Source organism: Ostrinia nubilalis, chromosome 26 (genome assembly GCF_963855985.1).
Source record: "Ostrinia nubilalis chromosome 26, ilOstNubi1.1, whole genome shotgun sequence".
Taxonomy (NCBI): Eukaryota; Metazoa; Arthropoda; class Insecta; order Lepidoptera; family Crambidae; genus Ostrinia; species Ostrinia nubilalis.
Genome location: NC_087113.1, coordinates 10617307 through 10630656, shown reverse-complemented (window position 1 = coordinate 10630656; position 13350 = coordinate 10617307). Strand labels below are relative to the sequence as shown.

At 36.5% G+C, this 13350-nt stretch overlaps 1 protein-coding gene across 1 annotated transcript in view; it reads right to left on the bottom strand.

Moving 5' to 3' along the window:
* The window catches only part of LOC135084380 (uncharacterized), a 104620-nt gene that overhangs the window by 70986 nt on the left and 20284 nt on the right, over positions 1–13350 (bottom strand). The window contains exon 2 of the mRNA XM_063979155.1: positions 8804–9209. Coding sequence (XP_063835225.1) covers positions 8804–9005 — 202 coding nt within the window. The 5' untranslated portion in view covers positions 9006–9209. The remainder of the gene's footprint in view (positions 1–8803; positions 9210–13350) is intronic.

Below are 13350 nucleotides of genomic sequence, written 5' to 3'. Positions count from 1 at the left end.
GTTGAGAACGAGCTTAATTTGAGTATTTTTAAATATGCCTAAATAGGGAAATTGTTGAAGCAATGCTTGAAAAAAAACTTGCATGTCAAAAAATAATCAAACTTAAATAACTTTCAGCTGGAAACTAATTTCGAACTCGTGGACTATGGTCAGTGACCGCTCTCTTAGGCTTTCTTTAATTAGCATTGATTAAAACCAAAAGGGGTCATCGTAACTCGTAGGTACCCATTTAGTTGCTAAAAGCGGCATACACAGTTTTACTGCATTTGCTTACACGTATTAAATAACATACTGTTATTATAACTTATTTAATTACTTATGAAACTGCTCTTAATTAAAATATGCAAAAATTATGTGCCGAGTCGAGACGCGATCGGTTACGTGCTGTGACGTCACCCAGACGGTTAATATCCGCTCCAATTCAAGTTTTTTACATGTCTTTTGTATGCAAAACCGTGGATTCAATGTAAATATACCAACGTAGAGGCTCAGGAATAAGGTTGAAAGTTATTTAGCCAGAAAACTTTTCATTTAGTTGAAGGAGAGAAAAATTTAACTGCGTAGTTTTTATTTTTCGAAATAATGTTAGATTCTTAGAGTACCAGCATAGTATCAGTATACAACTTTATGAAAACGAATCAAGAGCATCGTCAAAAGCACCTAGGAACAATTATAGCTAAAAATAACCCATATGCCAGGGTTTGAGGGTAGTTTAAAGGGGAGTGTCGATACCAAACTTAAGTAATTGTAGCGAGAAAAAATTAATAAAAAGGAATAAATAAATTACTTTGCGTATAAAGACAAAGAACATAGAAACGTAGGTGATTAAATGAGATGTTGTTGATAGACATCAACAGAACCTTATTTGATAGGACTAAATATGGTACAGAAACGTACGTAGACAAAGTCGCGGAAAACTATAGTTTTAATTGGTACAGTTAGCGTCAAATAATTCGTAACACCCAAAGTGGCCAAAAAGTTGACAATACAACTTGTGATACAACCTTATTCAAATTTTATTGTAACAAAGACGTGTTGAGAACTTTTTAGCTACTTTGGGTTTGGGTGTTACGAATTAGGGATGTTATGGATATGTAGTTTCGGTTATGGATACGGTTACAGATATAGGAATAATATTATACCGGTTTCGGTTACGGTTACGGAATTTTTTTTATTTCGGATATCCGAAAGTTTCGGTTACGGTTACGGATATCTGTGCTTTAGAATGCAAATTGCAATAGTTGTCCAACATGGTTCATTCATGGCCACATACTTTACATCGAATAAAAAAAAATTGATACTAGATGGCATTATAAAGGTAAGTCAATCAGGCTGTGATCAGGCTATTATGTCTTTATAATTATGCTATACAAAAAAATAATAATTTTAAACTACCTACATCCGAAACTATCCGTAACTTTTGAAACGGTTACGGTTACGGATGTCCATAACATCCCTGTACGAACTAATTGAAGCGGACTTATATCATAAACAAAATAGACGCCACGTATACAGTTATTGTCTTGTCTTAATTGGTTAATAACTTAACTAGAAGTAGTAGTAACTAAAATGACATTTGTTATGTGCAGGAAGCACGAATATGCGAGCCTTGACCCGCATGTCTTTTACTTCGATCGATTTTTACAAAACTTTACGATACATAGTATACGTAATAGAACAGCCAAATAGACTGTATGTATAATAGTCCTCTATTTTTGAAACTAGACATTTGAGCGACATTGCTGAATAAAAGCCAGCACGTATTGTATTGGTATTATGCCTTGCTTTGATTCCTGAAACAACTGAAAGCATGTTGTTACCATAAAGTTAATATTCCTTCGGAATAGAGCAACAAAGAATGAGCGAGCGAGATGTCACTATCTGCAACCCTGTGTGATAAAAAGAGATGTGTGATGCTATCATCGTCACGTCAATAGAACCATTTTTGCAAAAGATTTGACAGGCAGTGACACATAGAGGCACAAAGCAGAATTTCAAATCACAGTTTTTTCTAAAAATTTCGTAAAATCCTGTATAGTTTTGGATTTTTTTTATTGTAATACAATGGTGACCTGTTCCGTCCTTGATTGTGATATAAACCAGAGAAATAATCCCGCAAAATATTCATTTCACAGGTAAATTTATTGAAATCGACACCTCCAAACTTTAGCTTTATTTTTGTGAATGCGCTTAGAATTTTAAGCACTTAGTGTGATAATTATGTTCTTTAAACATTAATTTAAGTTGTAAGCAAAGATTTCATGCACATAATCCAGAATTTATGAATATTTTGTGTAAAGAAATAATTTTCGTTTTACACTAGGGCTGTACCACAATCGATAAATATATTTTGTGCACTGTCTATCACAGTCACCTGGGAATGTAATAATATGAGTTTCTGACTATTATAATAGGTACTAATTAGTAAAGTATCTTTCAGATTTCCGACTAACGAAGATGTAAGAAAAACATGGCTCAAATTAATTAATCGTCCAAATTGGATTCCAACTAAATATGCCACTTTATGTAGGTAGCAAACATTTTGATAGTAAATGTTTTCGAAAAATTGGAGCCAGAATCACGTTGAAAAAATGTGCAATCCCTACAGAGTTTGTTCCGGTAAGTTTAATTAAAATAATACTATTTCTGGCAATAAATATTTTCATTTTCTTCTGATGATGTTTCGTTGGTTAGTAATGTCAATTTATTACCTTGATCTGGTTGTTTTCATTGTTTTGATAAAAAATGTTTAACTATAAGTTATAATTAAACTCTGATTTATATGAAATAGTCAAACACGGGTCTTAACGCGACGTTTATTAATGAGTTACATTATGTACTCACGGCTTGACGTTTCGGCTGCTTCGGCTCAGTCTGAACTGAGTTACGAGCATTAGAAGTTTAATGATTTTCATACTAGATTTGCTTTTTGCCCGCAAGTTTTGTAAGAAATTGTAACAAAATATTGCGCTATTTTTTTATTGCGCTGATTCTGCTGCACACTGATGTCTGGATCCTTTAATGGATGGTATTGTTTGTTTACACATACAATGTCATTATTTTGTTGCAATTTCTTACAAAACTTGCGCGCAAACAGCAAATCTAGTATGAAAATCATCAAACTTCTGATGCTCGTAACTCATTTCAGACTGAGTTTAGAGGTATACATGTCATAGTAAGTTTGGTTTATTACACTATTTTGTAATCAAAAACCAAGGTTTGGTCGATGGCCGCGCGAAAAAAAAAAGACGCCAATTTCCGGCATTGTCTTTTATTATTACATCGCATTCGTTAGAATCCTATTTTTTACATTATCGTCAGAATTATCAATTTTAATTATTGACTTACTCTTACTAATTAGAAATCAGAAAGTTTGTATGGATGTCTTGATGTTTGTTGCTCTTTCAATTAAATCAGTTAAATCATTTTAATCTTCTGAGTTTTATTTTTATTTTCCACTCTCCCATATACGGATTGTATATGGACATTCTATCCTATTTTAGTTCCATTAATATTACTACTGTTAGGTGTTAATTAATATAAATCGATATCGATATTCATGTGAAAAGTAACGACATACATCACTAGCATGCACACATATTTATATTTACACACACAAATGACATCTCATTTTTGGTTTCGTTTGACAGCTCGTGATTGTTGCTCTATTCCGAAGGAATATTAACTTTATGGTTGTTACACAAATGTTCCCTCAACGTGGATGAGATATTAGAATATTTCCTATTTTGGCTGGGTTGCACCATCTTACTTTAACTATGAACAACGTCAAAAATCTGTCAAACTCCATACAAAATGCACCGGTTATCGTCATAGTTACCGTTAAAGTTAGGTGGTGCAACTCAGCCTTTGTAAATCGCTTCCTAGCAAAATTAACCGCATATCATTGTGCTACTTGTTGTTATTCGTTTTGAATGGAAAACGAAGAGTAGGATTCATTTATTTTAAACCGAATTATGGACCGACGATCTGGTAAGGGTCGAGGGAAGAGCCTGGAAAAACCTTGGGGGAGGCCTTTGTCCAGCAGTGGACGTCATTTGGCTGAAACGAACGAACGAACCAAACCGAATTATGAGGGATGCACGATTACTCTCTTGTGTAAGACCCTGGAGCAAAGCTGGTGCAAAAGTTGGTGAAAAATAAAATAAGTTAATGTATTTTAGCCATAGTCAATGTGTTATCAGTGCTAATGTTTAACACGCCTTTGTTATGTGAAAAGCTTTATCTTTCAAGGCCACGGTGACCGACACCACGGTCGCCGCCGGCTGATAGTTAAATAACCACAGATACGTTGTTTTTGCACTCACAATGCAATTTTTTAAATCTATTTAAATAAAAGCGAAAGGTCACTGATTGACTGACTGACTCACTCACTCATCACGTCAGAAACTACAAGTGCTAGGAGTCTCAAATTTTGCATAGGGGTTCCTTTTAGAACGTAGGTGCTCACTAAGACGGGATTTTGCAAAATTCAACCCCTAAGGGGGTAAAACGGGGTCCACGCGTACAAAGTCGCGTAGCCTAATATTCGTGACCTATATTTTTAACTGGGAACTCTGTAAAACAGGTTTTTAAAATTTCATAGTAAACATACCCGTAACCGTAAATCATACGCCATATCGAAACAATGGGTTTATACGTAACGATTAATCAAAATGAGTTCTTTAACTGGAGTATGGTTCACGGTCAGCAGTTCCCAAGCATTTTTCCCTGTACAAACCGATTGATTTTAAAAATCCATACCTTTTACGAAATCGATGTTGGCGGAATTTCAATATTTTAAGACATATCACACTTTCATTAGCACAATCTCTTCCTGAGTTGGTTAAGTTGTACTTATCAAAATACGCGCCTCAAAAAACGTTCGAACGCACCGAATGCACTCGCTCTCACGGGAGCTAGCAAAAGCAACGTAGCAACGTGTTCCACGTCACGTAAACACTTCAAAATTTTACGCAGGATGGTGTATTTTGTGCCGTAGTGACTTAACAGTACAGCAAAGAACTGTTCCGGGCTAGAGAACAATCCAGTTGAAAAAAGCTTTGTACAGATAGATCGTTTCATCCACGAAGACGCGCCCCAGCAATTTTTGGTCGAGGGAAGCGCGAGGTGCGGGGATCCGAGCAATCCGAGCGTCATTATTGTAGTGTGCGTGTGCACTCATGGATGATTTAGCGTGTACCAATTACACTCAAACATTAGCTGAAAAATGGTTGGGCGCGTCTACGTGGATGTAACGATATCGCAATTTTTTAAGTATGCGATTTAATAACTTGTGTTATTATTATGAAATAGGTCACAGAATGCTAAAGTTTGGGCACCGCAAATCAATTTGTTTTGACGTGAGGAAACAACGAACATTATGTGCTTTATTTTAAGCCTCCAGTTTCGAGCGGTGCCTGTAGTTCGCAGTCTAGATTATTTCGGTCGCGATGCCTGAGCATTGATTTCATATTACATTCTTTCGATTCGATATTTGTGATGGAATTTAAGGTCATTTGCAGCCGTTATGGATAATATATTGAATTGATATCATAAAGCAGCCACAAAATTATAATTGTTTGTTTAAAAGTAATCATTTCGGTAACACTTAGTTTCTCTTATCTCATTAGACCAAACTTCTTAACTTTAGTACATTAGTGCACCATCAATCCCTAATTTTTAAGTGACCCCTATGTAGACAAAATTCCTGTTATTTGTTACCAGTATCTAAGGGGGCGTCTCGTCCCTGTCTTAAACTTGGACCAGGGACTAGTTTGGTCTTTTCTAATTTGATAGTGGTAAACTGGGCCCAGTTTGATTCAGCTGTTGGGACGTAAACAAACTTACTGAACTATTTCAAAAATGAAACAATCCAATTTTGTGAAAACAAATAACTGGATTGCGGAATCAAAATGCAAAAACATTTCAAGTAGTTGCAAATAACGAAAAATGTATACATCAACTACTTATAAATACATTTCGCTCATTGCTAGTAAATATTCCCTGAATTCCTTTACGACTTATTAAAATGAAGCACGAATAACCCTACCTACCTACCGACCCTAAAAAGATTCGCTAATTCCTTTTATGTAAATGCAAGCCATAACTTCCGTGATTTATTCGTATAACAGTTACTTTAATTGTCTTTTGGAGTAATTTTCAGTGTTTAAAACTACATTTTAAAGTAAAGCTTTAACCACACCACATACCAGCCAAGGCTGAGTGTGATTCTGCTAAAATCGTGTTAAAAACTTTGTGATCAATCCATTAAATAATAACTTTATTTTTTTATTAGTAGGATTATAACTTTAAGCAGTTTCCTATAGGAATAATGAAGAATGTTCACTAATTTTGTTTTTTAGCTTTCTGTATTCTCTGTTAAAAATAAAAAATACACATGAAAGAATTATTTCGATACGTCAATTAGTTTCGAAGTTATTGAATTTTAAAGGTGCGGGCGGCGGCCGGCCCGCCATTTTCTGCGCGTGACGTCATATTACAGCGGCTGGCTCAAATTTGTATGGGTGGAATCTTGCAAGCTGAATTAAGACCCACTTCCGGACCACCGATTAAGCTGAAATTTCGCATACACATGTAATTTGGATGACCATGCAATATTATGATGACATGGAGCTGATCTGATGATGGAGCTGGAAGGTGGCCATAGGAACTCCATTATAAAACGACTTAACTCCATCGAGTTTGGGCTCGTTCGTTTTGTATTGACGAGTACTTCAATTCTAAATAGTAATCAGGGTCTGATGATGGAGCTGGAAGGTACTTCGCAATAAAACGACACAATCGCATCAAGTTTGGGTTTGGTTCAATTTTAATTTCTGTAATGGGTCTGGGTGTTAATATGTATAATATGTATGTATTTACAAAAAAAATTTATTTAAGTATGTTTAAATCAGTTGTCTATACCTTGATTTTTTAGAATCCAGCAGAGATGTAAACAAACACTTTCATACACAATTACACCATAATCACTTACGTGTTCATAATATCATACACATTATTTAACAAGCCCATGAAACCAACTTTATTTTCACGTTTATACAAGTTTGAAATCAATCTTTGAAACAAATTATTTTAGCAAAATACGTGGACGATGAAAATTTGTGAGACTTGTCAAATTGACTTGACGTTTAAAATCATGTGTTATCTCCATATTGTCTATGACTTGTCTCTGACACATCAGTGCTGTAACCTGTGAGTCATAGACTATAATCTGTAAATTTAATCGATATTATTTTAAGTATTCACTTATTCCGATTACGGATTAATTTTAAATAAAAAATATACGATACTTTGTTTAGTTTTCCAGCGATAACTTCGACAATATTGGAGATAACGTAAAATTAATTTTCTACTTTTAGTGTATACTTTTTCAGAGTCGGTTCCAAATGCTGCGTGATTGGTGGATTTTGACATATCTGTCAATGTCATGTCAAAAATAACCAATCATGCAGCATTTGGACCTCGCGTCTACGTATTGCCATCTGGCGGATTTTTCAATCGCGAAAACCCTCATTGATAGCATCTTAAATTACCTCCCTAGCGGAATAGAGCAACAAAGAACTGAACGAGCGAGATGTCACTAGTAGCAACACTGTCAAACAGAACTTTTTGCAACTATTTGAAGTTTAATAACTTTACGGATATCATTGATTGTTTTACTGTCCAGTGTGTTTTTTGATTACATCTGTGCATACAGTTTGTTTCCTGTTCTCGAAAATTTCATAATCAGTTCACATTCAATGTTGCGACTTTGTTGCATATTTTTAGTATTTTGACGATCACCCGGCGATGATACGCAAGTACTACAATAATTTCACTTCGCGATTAACGAGAGGTTTTGTCGCATCACTAGTTCACAGACTAAAAATATTTTTATGTCAGTTGGCCATGTTTGATGACATTTCTGCTGATTTCTAAAAAATTAGACTGTAGTGAGCGGACACTGTGAATGTACGTCACGCGGGGTCACGTGACCGTCGGCGGCACTCGATATTTAAGCGAACTTTGATTGCCTATAAAATCATAACTACTTGATATTTTTGAATGAAATAAAAACTAATGTATTTGTATATGTTAAAGCTTAACTGTAACAAAGGTTTCAAGTGATTTTGCATACCTAGTAACATTCTCAATTCATGATTGATTATTCATTTATCTAAAACAACATCTTAATTCAGAACTGAATAATTAACAGATCAGACTCTTATCAACTTTTGAACTACGCTTGTTAAAATTGAATACAGCATTTTTAATCTCATATTGTTCAAGAGTTACATTATATGCTGTATGAAGTACTTATGTATTTAATTTAGTGCAGTGTGGTTCTTTCCTAATTGAAGCTGTATAACGCTTGCAATAAAACGCAAAAACCGCCATCAACTTCAATTATTTCAACAATTAAGTTGAGTTGAGTGTAATCGTAAAAAACGTTCAAGAAGGAACGAATTTGAAAAATTTTACGATTCGTTCCGCATCACGTCTCTAAGAAAATAAATATGACCCGTTATTTTTTTCGCAAACCGATTTCAATTGAAGATAATAGGTACTCGGTGAATCCAATTGATTACAAAAATACTTCCGAATTCGTTGGTAATGTTAACAAGACACGCTACTCTAAAAGACTCATAAAAATAGTAAGACTATTTTAAACGAGGACAGTCAACTTATTGTAGTAAATCACTATAAATGGGATCAAAAAACCAAAATGCTTAATGACCAACTTTACCTGATTCAAAATGGCAAGGAAACTCCAATGTCGAAAACAATACAAATCATACGTTACCTAGCGACACTTTCATATCAAGTATATCGGAATACCGTCGCCTCTCCTTGTCGCTCTCTGTAGAGGTCTCCCTCTCGCTCGACTCACGAGTCGGCTTGAGAAGAACAGCCTTCTTCCTCCGGAGTTTCCCCACCACTCCATTCTCCACCGGCTTCTCGGAAACCGGCTTTGGTTCACGCTTGAACCACATCATTCCGATCATTTATATCACTTCACTTTGTGACCGGTTGCATAGGTCTCACTTCACTTTAAAATCTGGTTGCATAGGTTTCACTTCACTTTGAAATCCGGGTGCATGAGTTTCACTTCACTTTTGTCGATATTAAATATCGAGGATCCACACTAGTTCACTCTTCTGAGTGATGATTCACTGCACTGCTCATTTTTCATTAGCTTTTGGCACGAACTGCAAAATTGGTATTTGATCAGCGGTGACGGTCTTGGCAATGTCTACATAATATATTTTTATACCGCGTACATGATTCCTTACAAATGGATATAAATAATTGCTAAAAATAGGTGAGTTGAGAACACAAAATTGTTGTATCGCATTCAAACGTGAAGTGGGCTGGGTCAGTGTCAGAAAACAACTGAGTCACAGGTGCTTTTTTGCGAAAAGATCTATAAAAGATTTATTAAACGCTTTCGTAGTCTATGAGGAAATATTTAAGTAGAAACAGGAAAATACTGTGAACAATGTAACGAGTTTGAATAACATTAATAGTAATAAAGTAACTACAAGTTAATGTTAGATTGTATTTGCAAAAGTGGCAGCTCCGATTCGGACCATTTAATCTGGTAAATTAAAGAAATTCTATCAAGAAATCACAGCTAAACTGTAATAATTACCGGCGGAGTGACATAGTCAACTGTGACTAAGTTCCATAAAAAGAGAATATAAAAAATACATAAAGCGTTTGGAAGTAACGTTATAAACCTTTCTAAATAGAGCAATGTTAAACGTTCAATGACGATGAGGACGGTCTGGTGAAGGTTGCGGGAAGCACCTGGATGCGGGCAGCTCAGGACTAGTCGTTGTGCAAACACATGGGAGAAGCCTTTACCCAGGTGGACGGTTTTAAGTTGAAACCTTAGATTAATAAAACCTAGATAGATAGTCAGTGCACGAAAGGTGAGGCAGTTTTTAGGGAGCCGGCACGGCTTACCCGTAAACGTCACATGAACTGTCAAAGTGAAAAATTGGTAAACACGTCCGACGAATTTTAATTAATTAAAACGGTTTGTGCTGTGAAAGGGTGTCTAAAATACATCAGAAAAACGAAAGAAAGTGACCAGTGTTACATTTCATCAGTAAGTACTACAATTCGACGTTTATTTTGCTTGAATTTGGCTTTCAAAAATTAAATACGGGAATGATACCAGTAACAAGAAAATTTATTTCCCAATTGTTCGCCGTACAAATACACTTCCTTTTTTATGAAATTGAGACTTTTAAGTCGATTTATCTTATTGTTATTAGGTAGGTACTTTGAATTCAATAAATAAGTAAGTACATGATGCGTTTTGTTTTTGTTAATTATAAAATAATTAAAAACGTATTAAAAATTTCCCTTATTTCGGGAAAATCGCCTTCACTATCCACACTCCCCAACAAAATTGACACTAATGACATAAGATTTTTGCCTCACTCTTGACGAAGCGTTTGTATGAAGACTATCCATCTAGGTTTTATTAATCTAAGGTTGAAACGAACGAAGACGTCCAGTGGTAGTACTAGATGCTAGTTCGTTTCAGCCAAATGACGTCCACTGCTGGACAAAGGGCTCCCCCATGGATTTCTACAACGACCGATCCTGTTCTTCAGCGACCTTCACCAGATCTAGATGCTAGTCATCATAAAGGAACAAAAACAATACGAATACGTTCTTTTGATTGGTCACATTGTACGCGAACAATATGTGCTATTACATCAGGGATCGTCTAATAATAAACCCTGTAAATGAACGTTTGTTCTATCGGGATTATTCATAGCGCCCAAGGTCAATGCTAAACGGTGATAAGCATTGTCACTGCTATGAGTTATTGTAATTATCCGTAATAATACATAATGAGGCAGTTGAAGTGCTAATTGAATTATTATTGCAATTTAATTGCACAGCCCTCGAGCCATATATTAAAAAGTTGTAGGACAATGATCTGTTGTCTGTGATTTATTGTTTTTGGCATTAATTTCGGTCGTAATATTGTTTACTTTCGCTTGCGTGACCAGTCTGTCTCAGTAGCAGCAGAGATGACAAGTGATATTCTACAATCAGATTTTTCATTAATAAAACACGAATTTTTGGATTAAAAGAGTGATTAGTACAGTATTTGTGTCATAAAAAAGCTTATTAGATGATTAATGAATGATTTTGGTAATTTACTTATGTACGACTCTTGTACATTTACACAACGTTGCCTGCCACGCGTTGCATGCACGGGTTAGGTATTGTGCAGTCAGCGTCAAATAGTTCGTGACATCCAAAGTGGTCAAAAAAATGACAACGCAACCTTACATAATTATTCCGATTGTGACAAAGACATGTTGCGAACTTTTTTGGCTACTGTGCGTGTCACGCACGACTTACGAACTACTTGTCGCTGAGGAGGCATATCTAACGCGCCCAGTCTGATTCGTACCTATAAACTCATAAACGGGACACTTTCGGCGCAAGTACTGTAGCATTGTGAATATACCTTTACAACAAGTATCTTAGAGCAGTTACGTAGAATAAAACCAGTTCATTAAAACCCATAATGTATACATTTATTGAAAGTGACTTACTTCAATAGAGACGTAATAACCGCACGGCACAGGAAGCGAACCCGCGGCCCTATCGGACAAATGGCGGTCTATCAGTCAGCCGGACAGCTCAATGCTAGAACGGCTGTATAAGGCACGCGGATCTATGCCGTGGCGCAAGTTATAAACCAAAGCGATATATCGTGATACGAGGTATGTTTAAAAAGCAACCTTTTTCCACCTTGACATATTATAGGTACTGACCTTCCATGAACTCTTATCTGAAGTAGCAGAAAAATAGTCTTTCCTAATATCAGGAATTACTGCTAGGGCTTAATTTGAGCCCTAATTAAATAAAAATTCAAGGAGTTCAGAATGTTGAATCAAGTTTTGAACTCAAATTTTATCAAGACAGAGAAAAGTTAAACTTTTACTCCCTACAAAAAAGTCAAACCCGGGACGAACACTGGTTTTTTAAAAAAAAACATTTCCATACTAAATGTAAATTTAAAACCATAGTCTACCTTTTTGTAATAAGGGGGATAAAGCCCATATTTAGATTAGAGGCTCTGAAAACCTTTTCATGCTCCAGAAGGGTTCGAAAAGTCACTAACAATAGGGCATTTCTCGTTCAAATTCTGTAACCAATGGCACTACAGCATTTCTCGTCACAATTGTGTAACCAATACTTATTAGAGCATGGGTTCCCAAATAGGGGGGCGCAAAGACCTTTAAAGGGGGGCGCGGGCCATCTGTAAGAAACCTGCGAGCTGAGAGAATGCATTCCAGACTGCTCGATACAACCAATAAATAATCTTGACTGGAGGAGGGGGGCGCGGAATTTTTTGTATGGTCGAAAGGGGGCGCGTCTCAAATAAGTTTGGGAACCAATGCATTAGAGCATTCGTCACAACTGTTCTACAACATCAAATCTCCCGCGCCCGTCGCTCGCGCGTCGGAAGCGGCGCGAGGATGCGGCCTCCGCACTTCCGGTCGTGCGCACGCGTCCTTTTGCTGCCGGGACACCACCAGATGGCTCTCACTGAACGTGGATGAATAAGTCTGCAGATTTGGATGAAAAGGCGTTCAAATCTCCAGAATTTTTTTCTTGTGAAAGAAAAGACTAAGAGATTTACGCCCGTATTCACAAACATTACTATGAGGTCTCACAGTGCGCGTGAACGCACAGGATGACATACGAACCAATCACAGAGCTCTATTCAACGCTGTGCGTTCTATTTGCTGCTTCACTCAAGCAAGCATCGTTTGTGAATACGGGCGTTACTATCAGATGTACCCATCCCGTCTGGCGTGGAGAATGTAAGATTTGCCAATATAAATAAGAAAGGACCGGGTATGAATTACCCGATGATGATGATGAGATATTTTGATCCAAAGGGTGTCTATTATCTAGAGAGATCTCTCTCTAGGGCAAAATATCAAGAATTTTTTGACACGATTAAACCCTTTGAGATTCATTAGCATCCTCTCCTGCGACTACCATTGTGTAGTTTCTGTTCCTCGAATATAATTTCAAAGTTCCTTTGAAAAAACGTCATAAATTGAAACCTTAACTTTAGACTCAAGCGATCCATCATCAAATTAGCGTCGGCTGGACAGTTTTAAACGTCATTTGGAACCAGTTAAGGGAGGTAAACACTACCCTCCTACCTCACTGGGAGGGGGACGCCGAGTCATCCAGACGGGAGGGAAAAATGCACGAAATGCATTACCGCAAGCGGGGGAAGTAGGGTGGCCAGGCCGAAACAGGTTGATAGAATCGAGGCGACTAACAACTTATACT